The 17243-nt window shown below is 50.2% G+C and overlaps 1 protein-coding gene across 3 annotated transcripts in view; it reads left to right on the top strand.

Annotated features, from left to right (window-relative positions):
• The window catches only part of PPP1R16B (protein phosphatase 1 regulatory subunit 16B), a 116777-nt gene that overhangs the window by 76984 nt on the left and 22550 nt on the right, over window positions 1–17243 (top strand). For all 3 annotated transcript variants that reach the window (XM_055266712.2, XM_055266713.2, XM_055266711.2), the window contains exons 3-4: window positions 8083–8153; window positions 14068–14213. In XM_055266712.2, the coding sequence (XP_055122687.1) occupies window positions 8083–8153; window positions 14068–14213 (217 nt within the window). The remainder of the gene's footprint in view (window positions 1–8082; window positions 8154–14067; window positions 14214–17243) is intronic.

The following is a 17243-nucleotide window of genomic DNA, read 5'->3' as shown; positions in this document are numbered from 1 at the left end:
TGGGGTCTACCTACAATGGAAATGCAGCAGGAAGACTGACAGAGGTGGCGCCGGACCTCAGGCTCAGTGTTCACTTCTGTGCCTCAGTGACTTCATTTGCAAATGTAGTAACCACAAAGGCTGCAGTAATGCCTGTTGGCAACTGTCTTCTCTATCACATAATGTTCTGGAACACTGACCTTTATTGGCAATGTTCTTGACCTTTCTCTTAGCTTTTTGCCATCCCTGTGGGCTCTCTTCATGATAACATCTGCGTCCATCCTGTTCCTCTCTCCGCTGTATATGTTTCCTTCCCTGGGTCCTTGTTTGCTACCATTTTAGCAAAGTGGTTAAGGGTTCACTCTTTGGAGCTGGCTGGGCCTGGGTGAAAATCCCAGCTCTACCATTCCCAGCCAGGTGTCTTTGGGCAAATCATTTCATGTATTCAAACCTGAGCCTCAGTTTTCCCATCTGTAAACTGGAGCAATAATCGCAGGGAGTTATTTAATACCAGCAGGTTACTTATCCTCGTAACTGGATTATTAGGACTAATTGACCTGATGGATATGAAGGGCTTAACACAATGCCTGGCACACAGTTAGTGCTGGGCTGTAGAAAGAGCAAGGGCATAGGGCAGAGAGAATGAGGAGTGGGGTCCTGGACAGAGGGACATGCTGAGTCCCCTGTATCCAGCGTACGGAGGGGACAGTGTTGGATGGGGCTGAAGGACTCCTGTGGTCAGCCTCCAGGTCTGGCGGTGTTGATGAGGGAGGCTCAAGGAAGGGTGTCTGTTCACTCATTTTTTTTTAAAGTTTGTTGTCGTTGTTGTTGTTGTTGTTTTTAAGAGACGGTATTCTGCTCTGTCATCCACGCTGGAGTGCAGTGGTACAATCACAGCTCACTGCAGCCTCGAACTCCTGGCCTTAAGTGATCCTACGGCCTCAGCCTCCCAAAGCATTGGGATTACAGGTGTGAGTCACTACATCTGGCCTCACTCGATTTTGTACAAAAGTCACAATCATTGCTTTTTATTCCTGAGTCATACTCCTGCTGTGCCCCATGTCTGTGGGACTACACCGACAGATAGTTTCATGGCCTCAGGAACAGGTAGCTCCATGGGCAATGAAGTAAGTGCTGCTGTAAAGGACAAAAGCAGAAATGCAGGGTAGTGTGGAGAGAATAGATGGGGAAGGTCAATGGAGATTGGGGCAATCAGGGAAGGCCTCCCAGAGGAGGTGACATTTTGGCTAAAATCTGAAGGATGAAGAAGAGTTTGCTGGCCCAAGAGTGGGAAGAAAGAGGGCTCCGGGCATAGGAAATAGTGTGTGTAAAGGCCTGGAGGATCGGAGCTCGGTTTTTGTTTTGGTTTGCTTTGTTTTGCTTTGCTTTGTTTTGTTTTGTTGTGTTTTGTTTTGTTTTGTTTTGTTTTGTTTTGTTTTGTTTTAGGAAATGAGAGGCCAGGGTGGCTGAACCAGTGAGGGATTCAGGGAGGGATTTCCAGGTGAGGCAGGTGTGGAGCAGGCAGGGACTAGATCATGCAATGCCTTGGAGGCAGTGGGAGGATGAGGCCTCATTGCTGGGCACTGGGCAGGAAAGGAAGGAAGAGAGATAGGAGGGCAGGCCTTGTGAGTGAACCTGACACTGCAAGTCACATGGCCAGGTGGCAGCAGCTCAGCCCCAGGGCACCCCCCAGGGAGATGCAGATTGCCCAAGGTCCACTTCCACTGGGCAGATGCCTCTGCCTGGCTGTCCCATTTCCCCAGAGGAGGAGCAGGAGCCACGCCTATGGTCGCATATTGCTAACCATCTCGAGGTCAGGAAGATGCTCTGTGAGACGGAGTGGGTCAGATGCCAAAGAAAACACAAGCTTGTCAGCGGTGATGTCTCCCTGCAAAGGCAGCCGCCACCAGCTTCCTGCCGAGATGGGCCGGCTCAGCCTCACTTGCTGCAGCTGGAGATGGAGAGGACCAGATGGCCCTGTTTGGCCCAGATTCCAGCCAGATTGCCAGGGAGGTGTGGGCGGAGCGGCAGGGTCGGCGCCAGGAGCAGGGATACGTGAGTGAGGAGGGCGGGAGCCACCTTTTTGCCATCTCAGTAGGGTCCTGCCTGTGTAGGGGGTGGCGGGGCACCCACTGTGGCCTTACAGTGGTCCGTGAACCAGCATATGCTCAGAGCTCCTTGGAGGGAGACTGCCTCTGTCTTTTACCACCAGCTCTGAAGCTCTTGAGAGGTGCAAGATGTTGATGGTTGTATTCCCAGCACCCAGCACAGGACGGGACACAAGCAAGAGCTCACTGGTTGATTTTTGTTTTATTTTTAAAATAAATGCTAACAGTAGCCAGGGCCTTGTCTTCCCTAACCCCACAGCAATGCCATGAGGGAGCACTGTTGTGATCCCCATTTTGCAGATGAGGACGTGGAAGCAGAGAAGGGGAATAACTTGCCTAGAGCCGCAGCTAAGCAAATGCATGAGAATAAATGGGTCACTCTGACAAACTGATGGCAGAGCCTAGGACTTAGGGCTTTGTGGGCAGGAAGCTGCCCTGTGTGTGGGCAACTGAAAGAAGGTGTGGACACTCCTGGCTGAAGGGAAGAAGCATGTCTTTCTCGTCTTTGTGCTCCCTGAGCTCCAGGCAACACCTTAGACCCAAGCCAGCTTCCTCCACTGTTCCAGGTGCTCCAGAGAGCAAGAGATGAGCCCGGAGAGGTAGGGAGACAGGACCCCTGGGCATGGCTGAGCAGGCTGCACACTGCATAATTCCAGGGCACTCTATTCACACAGACTATGATGAGAACAGTGCAAGGTACTGTTATGCAAGCGTATTTGCATATTGCCTTGGAATTATGCAAGGCAGTAGCTCTGTAGGCGGAACCACACCATACAGGACTTTGAAGACCAGGGGTCTGCAAACCTTTTCTGCAAAGGGCCAGATAGTAAATATCATAGGCCACGTGAGCCATACAGTCTCTGTTGTACCTACTCAAATCTGCTGTTGTAGGGTGAAAGCAGTCATAGGTGATATGTAAATGAATGAGTGTGGATGTGTTCCAATAAAACTTTATTTACAGAAACAGGCTGCCTGCCAGATTTGGCCCACAGGCCATAGTTTGCCAATCCCAATGAAGGTCATGGAAGGATTTTGAACTTCATCCCAAGGGCACTGTAGGGGCTGGACGTGGTTGTGCGTGCGTCTGGAGTCTCAACTACTCAGAAGGCTGAGGTGGGAGGATTGCTTGAGTGCAAGAGTTTGAGGCCAGCCTGGGCAACATAGTGAGGCCCTGTCTCTTAAAAAAAGAAGGTGGCGGCCAGGCACAGTGGCTCACACCTGTAATCCCAGGACTTTGGGAGGCCGAGGCGGGCAGATCACGAGGTCAGGAGATTGAGACTATCCTGGCTAACACGGTGAAACTCCATCTCTACTAAAAATACAAAAAATTAGCTGAGCATGGTGGCACGTGCCTGTAGTCCCAGGTACTTGGGAGGCTGAGGCAGGAGAGCTGAGATCGCACCACTGCACTACAGCCTGGGCAACAGAGCGAGACTCTGTCTCAAAAAAAAAAAAAAAAAAAGAAGAAGAAGAAGAAGAAAGAAAGCTGAGCGTGGTGGCTCATGCCTTAAATCCCAGCACTTTGAGAGGCTGAGATGGGAGGATTGCTTGAGGCCAGGAGTTTGAGACCAGCCTGTTCAACATAGTGAGACCCCCATCTCTATATTAAAAAAATAATAATAATAAAAGAGGAAGAAGAAGAAAAGAGCAAAATGAAGCCATTAGAAGGTTTTAAGCAGGGAGTCAGGGGAGGCAGGTTTACATTTTAAATGGCCCTGAAAGAGGTAATCCCTCAGCAGGGCAACACCATTTCTTCTGTCCCATTTGTGGATCCTTGAACTCTTCTGTCTTCAAGAAGAGGCTTGGCCTGGGATTGCAGGGCCTCTGATACATAGACAGTTCCAGAAGCAAAGGTCACTGCTATCTATTTCCCATTACCAAATCAGCTGTCAGCGCAGGTCTCAACATGGCAGAAATCCAGAAATGCTGGTTCCCATTCCTGGCCTTAGGGCAGAGTAGAATGGTCCACTGGCCACCAGCCTGGGCTTTGAAATCAGAGAGGCCTGGTGCCAAATCCCTGCTCCTTAATTTGGCCACGTGTGACTAAGCTACACCTTCCTGGCCCTCTGTCTCTTCTTCTGTGTAAGAGGAATAATTATAGATGTGAACTCATAAAATAAAGTGGTTCTGAATTGACCGAGGTGCAAATGAAAGGCTTAGTAAGAAAACATTATTTTTATTTATTTCTATATATTTTTTGAGGCAGAGTCTTGCTCCGTCGCCCAGGCTGGAGTGCAATGGTGCAGTCTCGGCTCACTGCAACCTCTGCCTCCTAAATTCAAGTGATTCTCCTGCCTTAGCCTCCTGAGTAGCTAGGATTACAGGCGTGTGCCACCACGCCCAGCTAATTTTTGTATTTTTAGTAGAGACAGGGTTTCGCCATGTTGGCCAGGCTGGTCTTGAACTCCTGATCCCAAGTGATCCACATGCCTTGGCATCCCAAAGTGCTGGAATTACAGGCATGAGCCACCGTGCCTGGCCAGAAAACATTATTAATATAATAATCATTTTCTTACTGAACTCTAGAGGCAGGGAGCCTGGTTGTGCACTGGGTGGCGAGGACTTTGCTCCTGTGAGTAGGTGCAGAGCCAGGCCATGGGCTCCTAGGTACATTGGAAGTAGCACTGCTGAGGCAGCCTTGGCTCATGAGTACTAAGGGCTTCCTAGAGATGGGAGTGATTTGTCCCACCTCTTGGGCTGAAAATAACTGCCCAACATCGGGGTAATTACATGACTTGGATTCCTGCACCGCACAGAGAACACCCCAATAATTACTGTGCACAAACACTGCTTTTGGCAGCTGATGCTTATTTTCTGCCTCAAAGAGTATCTCCTGGACAGGAAGCTTATTCTGCTACCCACCCCATGGGATTTGAACCCCTAGCTAATGTGAGCAGAACCATCCAGAAACCCATCCTAGTCAGGGACATAGTGGCCACTGCTTCTCTCCCAAAGGCCATCTGTAATGCTCAGGGCACCCCCACTCACCCGTGTGCAGGTTGGGCCTTGCTGATCAGTGGCTTTGCCATAATCTCCTACATGGTCCTGAGGCTAACACCGGGCACTGGGTCTGTAGGAGACTCCTGCAAGCAGAGAACTGCCTGCTACAGACATGAGTCTTCTGGAGTCAGCCCTTGAGGGTGATCTGCTTTGCTCAGAGGTGGACAGGCTTTGTCTTTGGACTGAATTAGAGGGCTGCCAATTGGGTCAAGGTCCTAGAGGAGTTCTTGAGGACTCACTGTGTACCAGGCTTTAGGGATAGAGCCATAAGTACCAGGTCATGGTTCTGCCCTCGTGGGGCTTAGTGTCCAATAGGCAGATACACTCAAAGCCCATAGTTAGTTATATAATTGTAGTTGTGACAAGGCTGTAAATGAGATGTATAGAAGCTATGGGTATATATAACAGGAGCCTGGGGAGTTTGAGCTGAGACCTAAAGGATGAGGAGTGGGGCAAAGGTGTGTGTGTGTGTGTTAATGTTAGAGGGAGATGCGTGGATGATGGTGGTTAGATGGATGAATGGATGCTGGTGGATGGATGAATGGATGCTGGTGGATGGATAGATGAATGATTGAGTCTTCCAGGCAATGGGAACAGACTATGCAAAATCTCAGAGGCCACAAGAAGTGGTGTGACTCTGTAACTGACAAAAGACTATTGTGGAAAGTGTTTGGAGTTTAAGAAATGAGAGTGGAGAGGTTAGCAGGTAGGATGATTGTGCACAGCTGAGCAAGTTGTGTACTGGACAGCTCCAGAAGACGCCAGTCTTATAAACCATGAGTGGATGGTGCCCCCTAGAATTGTGCAAGCTGGAGGCCTGCAGACAGGGCTCACATCATGCAAGAACTTGTATGCCATAGCAAGAGTTTTGGACTTTATTCCCAGAGCAGTGGGGAGCCATGGAAGGATTTTAACAATTTGTGATAGAGCTAATTTTCATTTATAATGCCCCAAAGCAGCACTGTCCAATAGAACTTTCCAGGAAAATGAAAATGGTCTATGTCTACACTTTCCATTATGGTAGCCACCAACCACTTGAAACTGAGCACAGCATGCCTGAGAAGCTAAATTTTGAATGTTAATTCGTTCAGGCAGCCATAATAGCCAGATGTAGCTAGTGGCACCATGTTGGTCAGGACAGCGCCAAAGGATCTGACCTTACTGGACAAGGTCCTGTCATGCTTAACCCATACTGGCTATGCATACTGGGCAGGTCTACTGGAGATGCCACTTCTTGCTGGGTGGTGACCTCAATCTCCCCTTCACGCAGGGCCTCGGTTCACATGGAGGCCTAGGGTGCAACTGGGACTGTGGTTTGGGAGCTGGGCCTCATGAGGATGGAGCTGAGGGGCTGTACCCCCACCCCATCCACTGCTCCTGAGCCCTTGAGGAATCCTCCCTTGCCTACCAGCTTCTTTTTCCCCTGGCACCCCCTGAAGTTGCTGACTGGGTTTTTTGTCCTGCAGAAGGGATAGCCTTCTCTTCACCCTGCCCAGCTCACTTCTAATTTGTTTCCCCACAGCAGAAATCAACGAGGAAACCACCTCAGCCCTGCCCTTTGGCATGAACCATAGTGTGGAGATAGTGTCCACGGTGGGGATTAGGGGGTGTGGACTTTGGCTTCTGTTTCACAGGGAGCCAGACTTGGCTGGGGGTGGGAGGAGGCTCAGAGGGCTCAGGGCCAGCCTATATATCCTATCTGCAGTGCCTGGGCCTCCACGCCTGGCTTCATCAGCACGATGGCACGAGGGCCACCCACACAAGCCAGCTTGTGTATTCAAGTTCGTCCACTTGCCCCACAAACAGCCACCCTCTGTTCACCCCTCTGGCCTAGAGGTCCGCTTGCCCAGTAACTGCATAGTCTACCTTTGGGAAGCTGGATCCAGGGAAGATCCTGTTGAGGCCCTGCAAGCAGGCTCGGAGCCATTTGGACAGGGACAGTAGAGGTGTGGCCTGGAAGGGGAGCCAGGGGCTTGGGTGGACTCATTCCACTGGCCCCCTGGACTCCTCATCCATGGGGAGAGGCAAAGCTGGAGGGCCTGAGATCACCCTGCTAAAGCCAGAGCTGGGGTCTCAGTTGCCAAGCCTGGGAAGGGGCCTGCAGGGCTGCTAGGAGAGCTCCTCTCTTCTCTGCCTTTGCACTTGGGTTCAGGGGAGAATTAGGGCCTGAATGGGGCAGAGGAGGAGGGAGGAGGGTCACAGTGATAAGGGGAGGGGGCTTATCCTAAGCAAGAAGGATTCCAGGCTGTCAATGCTGTTCACTCTGGCCTCCCTGCCCACCCAGAATCCCTGAAAACACACACACACACACACACACATACACACACACCCCTAGACAAAATTCTAGGGATTGGGGATGGTTAAAACCTCTGCTACCCTCCTTCCCCAGGGCTCAGTAGGGCCAAAGAAGGGGCATGTGACACCCATAGGTGAGCCATCACCTGCTGTGGGGACCCACAGTTTTAATAAAAATCATCACAGCTGCCAGAGCAGGAGTTCACCTTCAAACCACATGCTGGCCACTGTGCTGAGCCCCTGGCATGGCTCATCTTGATGACCACTCACACTGCCACTGTGAGGAGGATGAACATCATCCCCATTTTGCAGATGAGAAAACTAAGGCACAGAGAAGGGAGTGTCTTGACCAAGGTTGCACAGCCAATGAGAATGGTGCCCAAATTTGAACCTCCAGAGTGTATGCTTTCAATGACTAGAATGTGCACCCTCTGGACAACAAATGTAAATTGCTTAGCTCAGTGCCTGGCATACAGGAAGTGCTGAATAATTGTTAGTTCTTGTTATTGTAATCCATAATAAGATAGGCAGTGGCATCCACCTTTTGGAAATTCTGGGCCTCAGTTGTCTCATCTGTAAAATGGGGAGGTGTTACTACATTCTTCATAGGCCTGGGGGAGAGTGGGTCTTACCTGGGCCCCTGCATGCCTGCACACCCAGTGTGCAATGGGAAGCTCACTCCTGTACCCTCCTATTGCAGTACGCTACTTCCTGAAGAATAAGGTCAGCCCTGATTTGTGCAATGAGGATGGACTCACAGCCCTACACCAGGTAAGGCCGGGCTCATTGGGGCTCCCGGGCTCCCTGCCCCTCACCTGGACAGGTACCCTGTTTCTCGGCACTTTCCTGCTCAGAACCCACAGGGAGGAGGGAATGAGGGAGGGAGGAGGAGCTGCAGCTGGCCCATCTGAAAGGCTCTTGTCTACTTTGGAGACACGCGTGTCTGTTACTGCCATCCCACAGAGCCCCATGTGCCCCCGCAGACGCGCCTGCACATGCAGGCTCTAAGGACAGGGAGCCTTTGTTCACTGCATCCCTCCTGCCCATGGAAGCAAGTGTGTTTGGAGCTTGTGTACGAAGCACATTCACACTTACCAGGACATCCCATCCACCCTGGCAACAGAGGCAGTTGGCGGGACTTATGTGACCTGCCTAAGGTCACATGGTCTTAATTTATGGTCTTGAGCCATGTGCTATCATGACATGTCCTTTCCAAGGCAGAGCGATGGGTCCAGCCCTCCCTGCTGGGGATGGCTTCTCTGGCTGTCACCTTTCACGTGGGTGCCGCTACAGCCTCGTAACTGGTCCCCAGCATTCAGTCTGGCTCTGCCATAATTCTCTGTCCATGCAGCAGCCATGGGGATGCTAAAGACAAAAATCTCTTCATGTTACTCAGAGTTTTCTGGTGTCTTCCCATAATCTGGGGTATAAAGAACAAACTACGCCACAGTGCACAAGGCCCCATGAGGCTGGGTTCATGCCCAATCTTCTAAGCCTCCTGGATCTCTGGGCTCCAGCCACCCAACTTCTCAGATCCTTGTATCCAATGGGCTCCTCCCCACCACACTTCCCACAGCACTTGGTGCTTTCACCCATTAGCTGCCGTCCACAGCAAGAGCCTGGGAGCTGTGCTGTGATAGACATACCCTTTGTCTTCTGAAGGCCCTCTTCCTTTTTAATTAGTCATTTTAGCCATTGATGTCATCACTTGATGTTGACTTCTCCCCTACTCAGACGCTGAGCTGCCCAAGGGCACAGCCCATGCCTCTTGCTTATGAGTGTGTCCTAGCATCTTTCCCCATGCTGGCATACAGTAGGTGCTCAATATGTGCATGCTGAATTAATGCATGAACACACCAAAGCCTCCCTGTGCCCGAGTTTCTAAGCAGATGGACTTGAGTGAGAGGCCAGGCAACCAGAACCCTGGGCTGGTGAGGGCCTCTCCACCTCCATACAAGGGCAGGGGTGGGATGGACAGAGACTGGCCACGCCCTGCCCATAAGCCCCAGGGGCAGGTCCCTGTGTGTCCTCTTGGCTTCTCTCTCACAGGGCCTCAGGCATCTCTCAGGCAGCTGCCTCAGTACCCCTACTCCATCTGCCCTTGGAAACTCCCAGACTCCCAGCTCCATGAACTCTAGAGGGCCTGGGACTCCACTAGGGAGCGGAGAGTGGGTGGCTGCTGTAGCTTGCCCTGAAATGGAGACCCAAATGCCAATTCCCAAGGCTGGGCAGCACCCACCAGCCATGGGCATGAGGATAAAATGTGTGGGCTACCTCCTACTGCGTGCCAGAAAGGTGAGGATGTTAGGACTGAGAGTCAGACTTGTGGCCCGGAGCTGTCACCCACTAGCTGTGTGACTGTGGGGAAGTTACTTAAGCTCTCTGTGCCTCAGTTTGCTCATCTCTAAAAGAGGAATAACAAGTACCCATCTCATTGGGTAGTTGTGAGGATTAAATGAACACATGTAAAACTCCTTCAAGCAGCACTCGATTACTGGATGAATATTATTATTATCTATTAAAAGTTATTATTATTAAAACATATCATGTGACCACTTCCCTGCAAATTACTTCAGTTATATATTTCATTTTGATCCTTACAACAAACTTCAGAAATATTATCATCCCCAGGCCAGGCGTGGTGGCTCACGCCTGTAATCCCAGCACTTTGGGAGGCCAAGGCAGGCGGATCACCTGAGGTCAGGAGTTCAAGACTAGCCTGGCCAACATGGCAAAACCCTGTCTTTACTAAAAATACAAAAATTAGCTGGAATTTGGTGGTGAGTGTCTGTAATCCCAGCTACTAGGGAGGCTGAGGTAGGGAGATTTGCTTGAACCCGGGAGACAGAGGTTGTAGTGAGCCGAGATCATGCCACTGCCCTCCAGCCTGGGTGACAGAGTGAGACTCTGTCTCAAAAAGAAAAGAAAAGAAAAGAAAAGAAAAGAAAAGAAATATTATCATCCCTATTTTATGACTCAGGAAACTGAGGCAGCCTATTCAATAGAACTTTCTACAATGATGGTGGTAATGTTCTGTGTTTCTGCAGTGCACGGTACAATAGCCACCAGCCACACGCGGATCTACAGCACTCGAAATGTGGCTGATGTGACTGAGGAAATGGATTTTGAATTTTATTTAATTTTACTGGATTTAAAGAAACAGTGGCTGTCGTATTACACCGTGCAGCTTGGGGAGGTGAAATCTCCTCATCCAAGGTCAAGCAGTGATTGAGTGTTGAAGTCAGGATTTGAAACAAGGCAGTCTTCACTGCTCTGTGGACACCACAGCCGCAATTCTCTGAGCCCCAGGTCCCCCATCGAGTTGCCATCCCTGCTGCAATTAACTCTCAAGTGGCGACCTTTTTTTTAGCTTGGGGTTCCCGCCACCTCACATAGTGCCTCAACTTCTTCCTTGTTGGTCACATTGCTTTCTCAGGACCAGTTTCTCCTGTGGGTTCCTGGGCGCCTGGGGATGCATGGTCAGGGAGGCGGGAACTCGCCAGGCTCCGAGTTTAGCTGCATGAAGCTCATGGCTGACCAGCTGAAACCCACACCCCACCCCAACCACCACATGTGCCTTGGGCCCCATGTTGCCTCCCTTTCAGGGAGACATCCACCCTCATCAGCCTGTGGGCTTCCATTTATGTTTTCAACAAATACCTATTGTGTACCCACTCCATGCCAGGTATCTTCTAGGGACAGGGCCCCAGAAGTAAGTTAGGCAGAGTCCCTACTCTCAGAGTTCAGAGTGTGCTGTGGCCACAGGCACATAAATAATAATAGAGGTAGTGCAGTGTGGTCAGCCCTCGCATGGAGATAGGCAGGGGCTCAGTGGCAGCTTAAAGCTGGGAACCGATGACTTGCCTCAAAGGGGAACTGAGAAAGGCTTCTAAGAGGAAGGGATATCTGAGCTGGGTCTTGAAGGATGAGTAGGAGCTTGCCAGCTAGAAAAGAATAAGGCAGAACATTCAAATCCAAGGGAATAGCATGTGCAAAGCCTTGAGAAAGGGGCTCAGCATTTCAAGTTTGGAGTCTGGAGGGTTCCGTGTGGCACAATTAGAGAGCAGGGAGCCTCAGGGAGAGGTGCAGGTGGTGAGACTGAGAGGGTTGAGAACAGGGCCTTTGGAGTCAGACTGCTTGGATTTCAATTCATCTCTTACTCCATGTGACCTTGTACCACCAGGCCTCCTTGAGCCAGTTTCCCCATCCATAAAACGGGCCATTTCCCCGTCTGTAAAAAGAGCAATCCTCATAGGCTTGTTTTGAAGATTAAATGAGGCAATGCATGGCCAAAGCTTAGCAAGCTGCTTGACTCTTGTAAGTCCTCAAAAAGCATTAGACATTGTTATTGACAATGTGATGTGACATGTTATTACTGTTGTTGCCGGGGCTGTTGTTATTGTTATCACTGTTATTGTCACTGTTGCTCCAGTGCAACAAAGGAGATGGGGGCACATTAAGAAGAGCTTCCCATGCCTGGCAAAGGAGTGTGGATTTTCTTCTCTTGGCAACAGGGAGCCCTCAGAGGTTTGTACACGGAGAGCAACATGATTACGTTAGTGAAGAAGCTCTCTCTGGTCGAGGGTGTTAGGAAGGGGAATGACAGGGAGGTAGGGAAAGATGACGAAACTTCATCCAGGGCAGAGGGTGGGGACAGCGATTTAGGAGATGTGCAATTCATACCTGGTGATAGATTGAAGCTGGGAAGTGAGGAAGTGGGAGGAGGCGGGAGGAGGCAGTTGACTGCCAGGTGCCATTTCCCACCTCGGCCACTGCAGAGGAGGAGGCCCGCCCACTCCACCAGTTACCACCCACTCCATGTGCGCCCCTGCACCCAGCCCCTAACGCAGCCCTTACTCAGGCCGGGTCTCCCAGGTGTAGACTGGTCCAGCCCCTGGACATCTGTCTCACAAGACTCTGCCATCTGGGCACACAGTCCCCTCCCCCTTCAACCAGAGGCTTCCACTCCACCCCCTATGTTTCCTGCGGTCTCTAGGGGTTGGATTTCTGGCCCTCCTGCCCCTGACCCCAGGGGCTCCTCAGCGGCATCTCCCAGTGAAGGCCTGGAGATGCTCACCTTCCACCGCAGCCTCCCTTCATTGCCTTTGGCGCCCTCTGCCGGCCGCGCCGTGCTGCTGCGTGGTTCTCCCGCCCACCTGAGGCAGCACCTACCCGCCACAGGGTCACATCTTTCCCTGCCTGTCCAGAGAGATGTCCTCAGACCTAGCCACCGTCCCGCCGCACCCCCGCCCCGCAAAGACCGGCTGGCGCAGAAAGAACCTGGGTCTCTGGCGCCATCTGTGCAAACGGCTGCTCCTTTCCCACATGTCCTGGCGCTGAGTCCTGGCTTCCCTGGGGATAGGGGTGGGGCTGTGGTGCCGCCGCATCCCACGCCTACACCCACGCCCACACCCACCTGGGGCCGTGGGCTTCCACAGCTGCTCCTGCTCCTTCTGTTGGCATCTGGACTCTTCTCTCTATCCCTGTGGTCGTTTCTGGAGGCCAGGCCACCATCATCTCTTTACTGGGTGGCTTCAACACAGCTCCTCACTGTCCCCTCCCAACGTGCACACATGTGCGTGGGCGTGCACGCGCACACACACCATCTGTTCTCCACGTGCAATCAGAGGAGCAGTTGTTTTTAAAAGCAAGTCTGATCATGCTCCCTTTCTTAGCGTAACTCAGTGTCTCCCACTGCACTGAGGACCAAGCCCCAAGCCCTTATCTGGATGCGCAGGGCTGAGCCTGTGAGCCCTGCTGTGTCCCCTGCTGGCTTTCGCAGAGGTCACCTCTAGGGAAGAGTTTCATCCTGCAGTCTGTAAAGTGGCTCCCTGTCTTTCTCCTCTCTCTCGGCCTCTCCCATCCTGGTGCCTAGCTTGACACCCCTCTGCCTCCTTGGGATCTTTTCCTCCCTGTCCGTGGAGCCTGGGGGCCACCTGTGTTGGAGCCTGTGTTCTCTCTAGGAGGCTGCAGGCTGCTGGCCCTTCCCCCTTACTGGGGCTGCCCCACGTGCAATCACTGCAGCATACAGGCAGGAACACAACCATGGCTGTCTCCTCACAGGGACTGTCAGGACCGGTAGAACGCTCATGTGGAGCTGGATTATTTCAGGGGGAGTCTTGGTTACTTGAAGGCTTCCCTAAGATCTGAGCTACCTGGTCAGAGGTTCCTAGGTCAGAGGTTTCAAGCTATGATCTTGAAACCACTTTGGAGGCCACTGCCAGGAAAGGGGACACCCTCCCAACACACACACCCCTGCCTAAACCCAAGCAATCCTGCTTGAATTTACTGGTCATCTAAGTGAGAGTTCTCCATACAATTTTCTTTGGAGAAAGCCTTCTGGGATTAAAAAATAAGTTTTAAAACCTCATTCAAAATTTTGTCCCTTTTCACTGATACTTGCAAAGCACTTTATAGCTGACAGAGTGTTTTTTACCTATATATTTTTATCTTATATATTATTAACTTCATTTTTACTCACAAGGAGACTGAGGCCCAGAGAGGTTAAGTGGCTTGCTCAAGGTCAAGGGCAATGATTACAGTGTGAACATCATGGAGCTGGATTCAGACTTAGGCCTTCCACAGTCTTCCTCGTGGCCTCTTGCGGGGAACCTGGCGTGTCCTGACCAGGGCCCAGGGCCCAGTGCCCTGCCTGGAGCTGACTCTGCCTGTGTGTCTCTCCCAGTGCTGCATCGACAACTTTGAGGAAATTGTGAAGCTGCTCCTCTCCCATGGTGCCAATGTGAACGCCAAGGACAACGAGCTGTGGACACCTCTCCATGCTGCAGCCACCTGCGGCCACATCAACCTGGTGAAGATCCTCGTTCAGTAGTACGTGCCCCTCCCTGCCCCAGAGCAGCCTCCCTCCACCTCTTGTCTTTTTCCAACTTCCTTCTTTCTCCCCTCCCTTCCTCCCTTCCTTCTTTCTCCCCTCCCTTCCTCCCTCCCTTCTTTCTCCCTTCCCCTCCTCCCTTTCTTCTTTCTCCCCTCCCTTCCTCCCTTCCTTCTTTCTCCCTTCTTCTTTCTCCCCTCCCTTCCTCCTTTCCTTCTTTCTCTCTCCCCTTCCTCCCCTCCTTCTTTCTTCCCTCCCTTCCTCCTTCCTTCTTTCTTCCCTCCCTTCCTCCTTTCTTCTTTCTTCCCTCTCTCCCTCCTTCCTTCTTTCTTCCCTCCCTCCCTCCTTTCTTCTTTCTTCCCTTCCTTCCTCCCTTCCTTCTTTCTTCCCTCCCTCCGTTTCTTCTTTCTTCCCTCCCTCCCTTCCTCCCTTCCTTCTTTCTTCCCTCCCTCCCTCTCTTTCTTTTTTCTTCCCTCACTTCGCCCCTTCCTTCTTTCTTTCCTCTCTTCTCTCACTTCCTCCCTTCCTTCTTTCTTCCTCCCTCCCTTCCTTTCTTCTTTCTTCCCTCCCTTCCCCCTTTCCTTCTTTCTTCCCTCCTTCTCTCCCTCCCTTTCTTTTCCCTACCTGCCTCCTTCCCTCTCTCCCTCCCTTCCTTTCTTCTTTCTTCCCTTCCTCCTTCCCTCCTTTTCTGCTTTTCTTCCTTCCTCTCTCTTCTCTTTTTTTCTCTCTCTCTGTCACTCTTTCTCAGTCTCTCTTGGTGCTTGTCACTTTCTTTCTCCCCACATCCTCTCTTCATCTCTCTCTCTCTCTCTGCTTCTACCTCTCACCCTCTCCTCCCCTCAGTTCCCCTTTACTCTCCCCATCTCTGTGTGCCTGTTCTTTTCTTCTTGTATCTCTATCTCTCCTTCACTCTTGGTCTCTCTCTGTATTTTCCAGTCTCTTTTTATTTTCTCTCTTCTCCTTTCATTCTCCCTTTCCCCCCAATTTTTTGTAGTGATAAAACACATATAACATAAAGTACCATCTTACCCATTTTAAGTGTGCAGGTTAGTGGTATTAAGTACATTCATATTGTTGTGCAGCCATCACCACTCTCCATCTTCAGAATGACTTTCGTCTCGCAAAACTGAAACTCTGTACCCATTAAACAGTAATTCCCATTCCCTGCCCACCCCTGGCTCCTGGCGACCACCATTCTACTTTCTTTCTCTATGAATTTGACTACTGTAAGCACTTTATAGAAGTGGATTCGGAAAGGCCAGGCACAGTGGCTCACGCCTGTAATCTCAGCACTTTGGGAGGCTGAGGCAGGCGGATCACCTGAGGTCGGGAGTTCGAGACCAGCCTGACCAACATGGTGAAGTCCCATCTCTACTAAAAATACAAAATTAGCTGGGCGTGGTGGCACATGCCTGTAATCCCAGCTACTTGGGAGGCTGAGGCAGGAGAATCTCTTGAACCCAGGAGGCGGAGTTTGCGATGAGCTGAGATCATGCCATTGCACTCCAGCCTGGGCAACAAGAGCAAAACTCCACCTCAAATAAATAAATAAATAAATAAATACATACATACATACATACATACATAAATGAAAAGTGGATTCAGCTCGGTGTGGTGGCTCACGCCTGTAATCCCATCTACTCAGGAGGTGGAGGCAGGAGAATCACTTGAACTCAGGAGACTGAGGTTGCAGTGAGCTGAGATTGTACCACTGCAATCCAGCCTGGGCGACGGAGCGAGACACCATCTTAAAAAAAACAAGAAGTGGATTCATACAGTATTTGTCTTTTTTTGATTGGCATATTTCACTTAGCATAATGTCCTCAATGTTCATCTATGTTGTAGTATGTGTCAGAGTTTCCTTCCTTTTTAAGGCTGAATGTACTCCATTGTATGTCTACACCACATTTCACTTACGCATCCATTCGTTGATGGACACTTGGGTTGCCTCCATGTTTTAGCTATTGTGAATCATGCTGTGATGAACATGGGTGTACAAGTATCTCTTGAAATCCTGCTTCCAATTCCTTTTGTTATACACCCAGAAGTGGAATTGCTGGATTGTATGGTAATGCTATTTTAAATTTTTTAGGAGCTGCTGTACTGTTTTCCACAACATTTTACATTCCCACCAACAGTACACAAGGGTTCTAGTTTGTCCACATCCTCACCAACACTTGTTATTTTCTGATTTTTCTTTTTTGTTAGTAGCCATACTAGTAGGTATGAGGTGGTCTCTCACTGTGGTTTTGATTTGCATTTTTCTAGTGATGAGTGATGTTGAGCATCTTTTCATGTGCCCGTTGTCCATCTGTATATCTTCTTTGGAGAAATGTCTATTCAAGTCCTTTGTCCGTGTTTGAACTGGGTTGGGTTTTTGTCATTGAATTTTAGGATTTCTCTATGTATTCTGGAGATGAATCCCTTATCAGATAGATGTACTATTTTCTCTCATTCTATAGGTTGTCTTTGAAATCACTGCCAAATCCACTGTCATGGAGGTTTTGTTCTATGTTTTCTCCTAAGAGTTTTATAGTTTTACGTCTTTCATTTAGGCCATGGATCCAATTTGAATTAAATTTTATATATGGTCTTGGGTAAGGATCTAACTTCATTCTTTTGCATGCAGATATCCAATTTTCCTACACTATCTGTTGGAAAGATGGTTGGTCTTTTCTCCATTGAATGGCCTCGGTACCCTGTCTAAAATCATTTAACTGTATATGTGAGAGTTTGTTTCTGGACTCTATTCTATTTTATTGGTCTATATATTTGTCTTTATGCCAGTTCCACACTGTTTTGATGCTAGAGTTTTGGAGTTCGTTTTGAAATCAGGAAGTGTGAATCCGCCAGCTTTGTTCTTCTTTTTCAGGGTTGTGTTGGCTATTCAGGTTCCTTGAGATTCCCTATGAATTTTAGAATAAGCTATTCTAGTCTGCAAAAAACATCACTGGAGATTACAGGTGGCTGACACCTGTAATCCCAGCACTTTGGGAGGCCGAGGTGGGTGGACCACTTGAGGTCAGGAG

This window comes from Symphalangus syndactylus, chromosome 24 (assembly GCF_028878055.3).
Source record: "Symphalangus syndactylus isolate Jambi chromosome 24, NHGRI_mSymSyn1-v2.1_pri, whole genome shotgun sequence".
In the NCBI taxonomy this organism is placed as follows: domain Eukaryota; kingdom Metazoa; phylum Chordata; class Mammalia; order Primates; family Hylobatidae; genus Symphalangus; species Symphalangus syndactylus.
The sequence above is the reverse complement of the archived record's forward strand: the minus strand, read 5'-3'. Positions and strand labels throughout refer to the sequence as shown.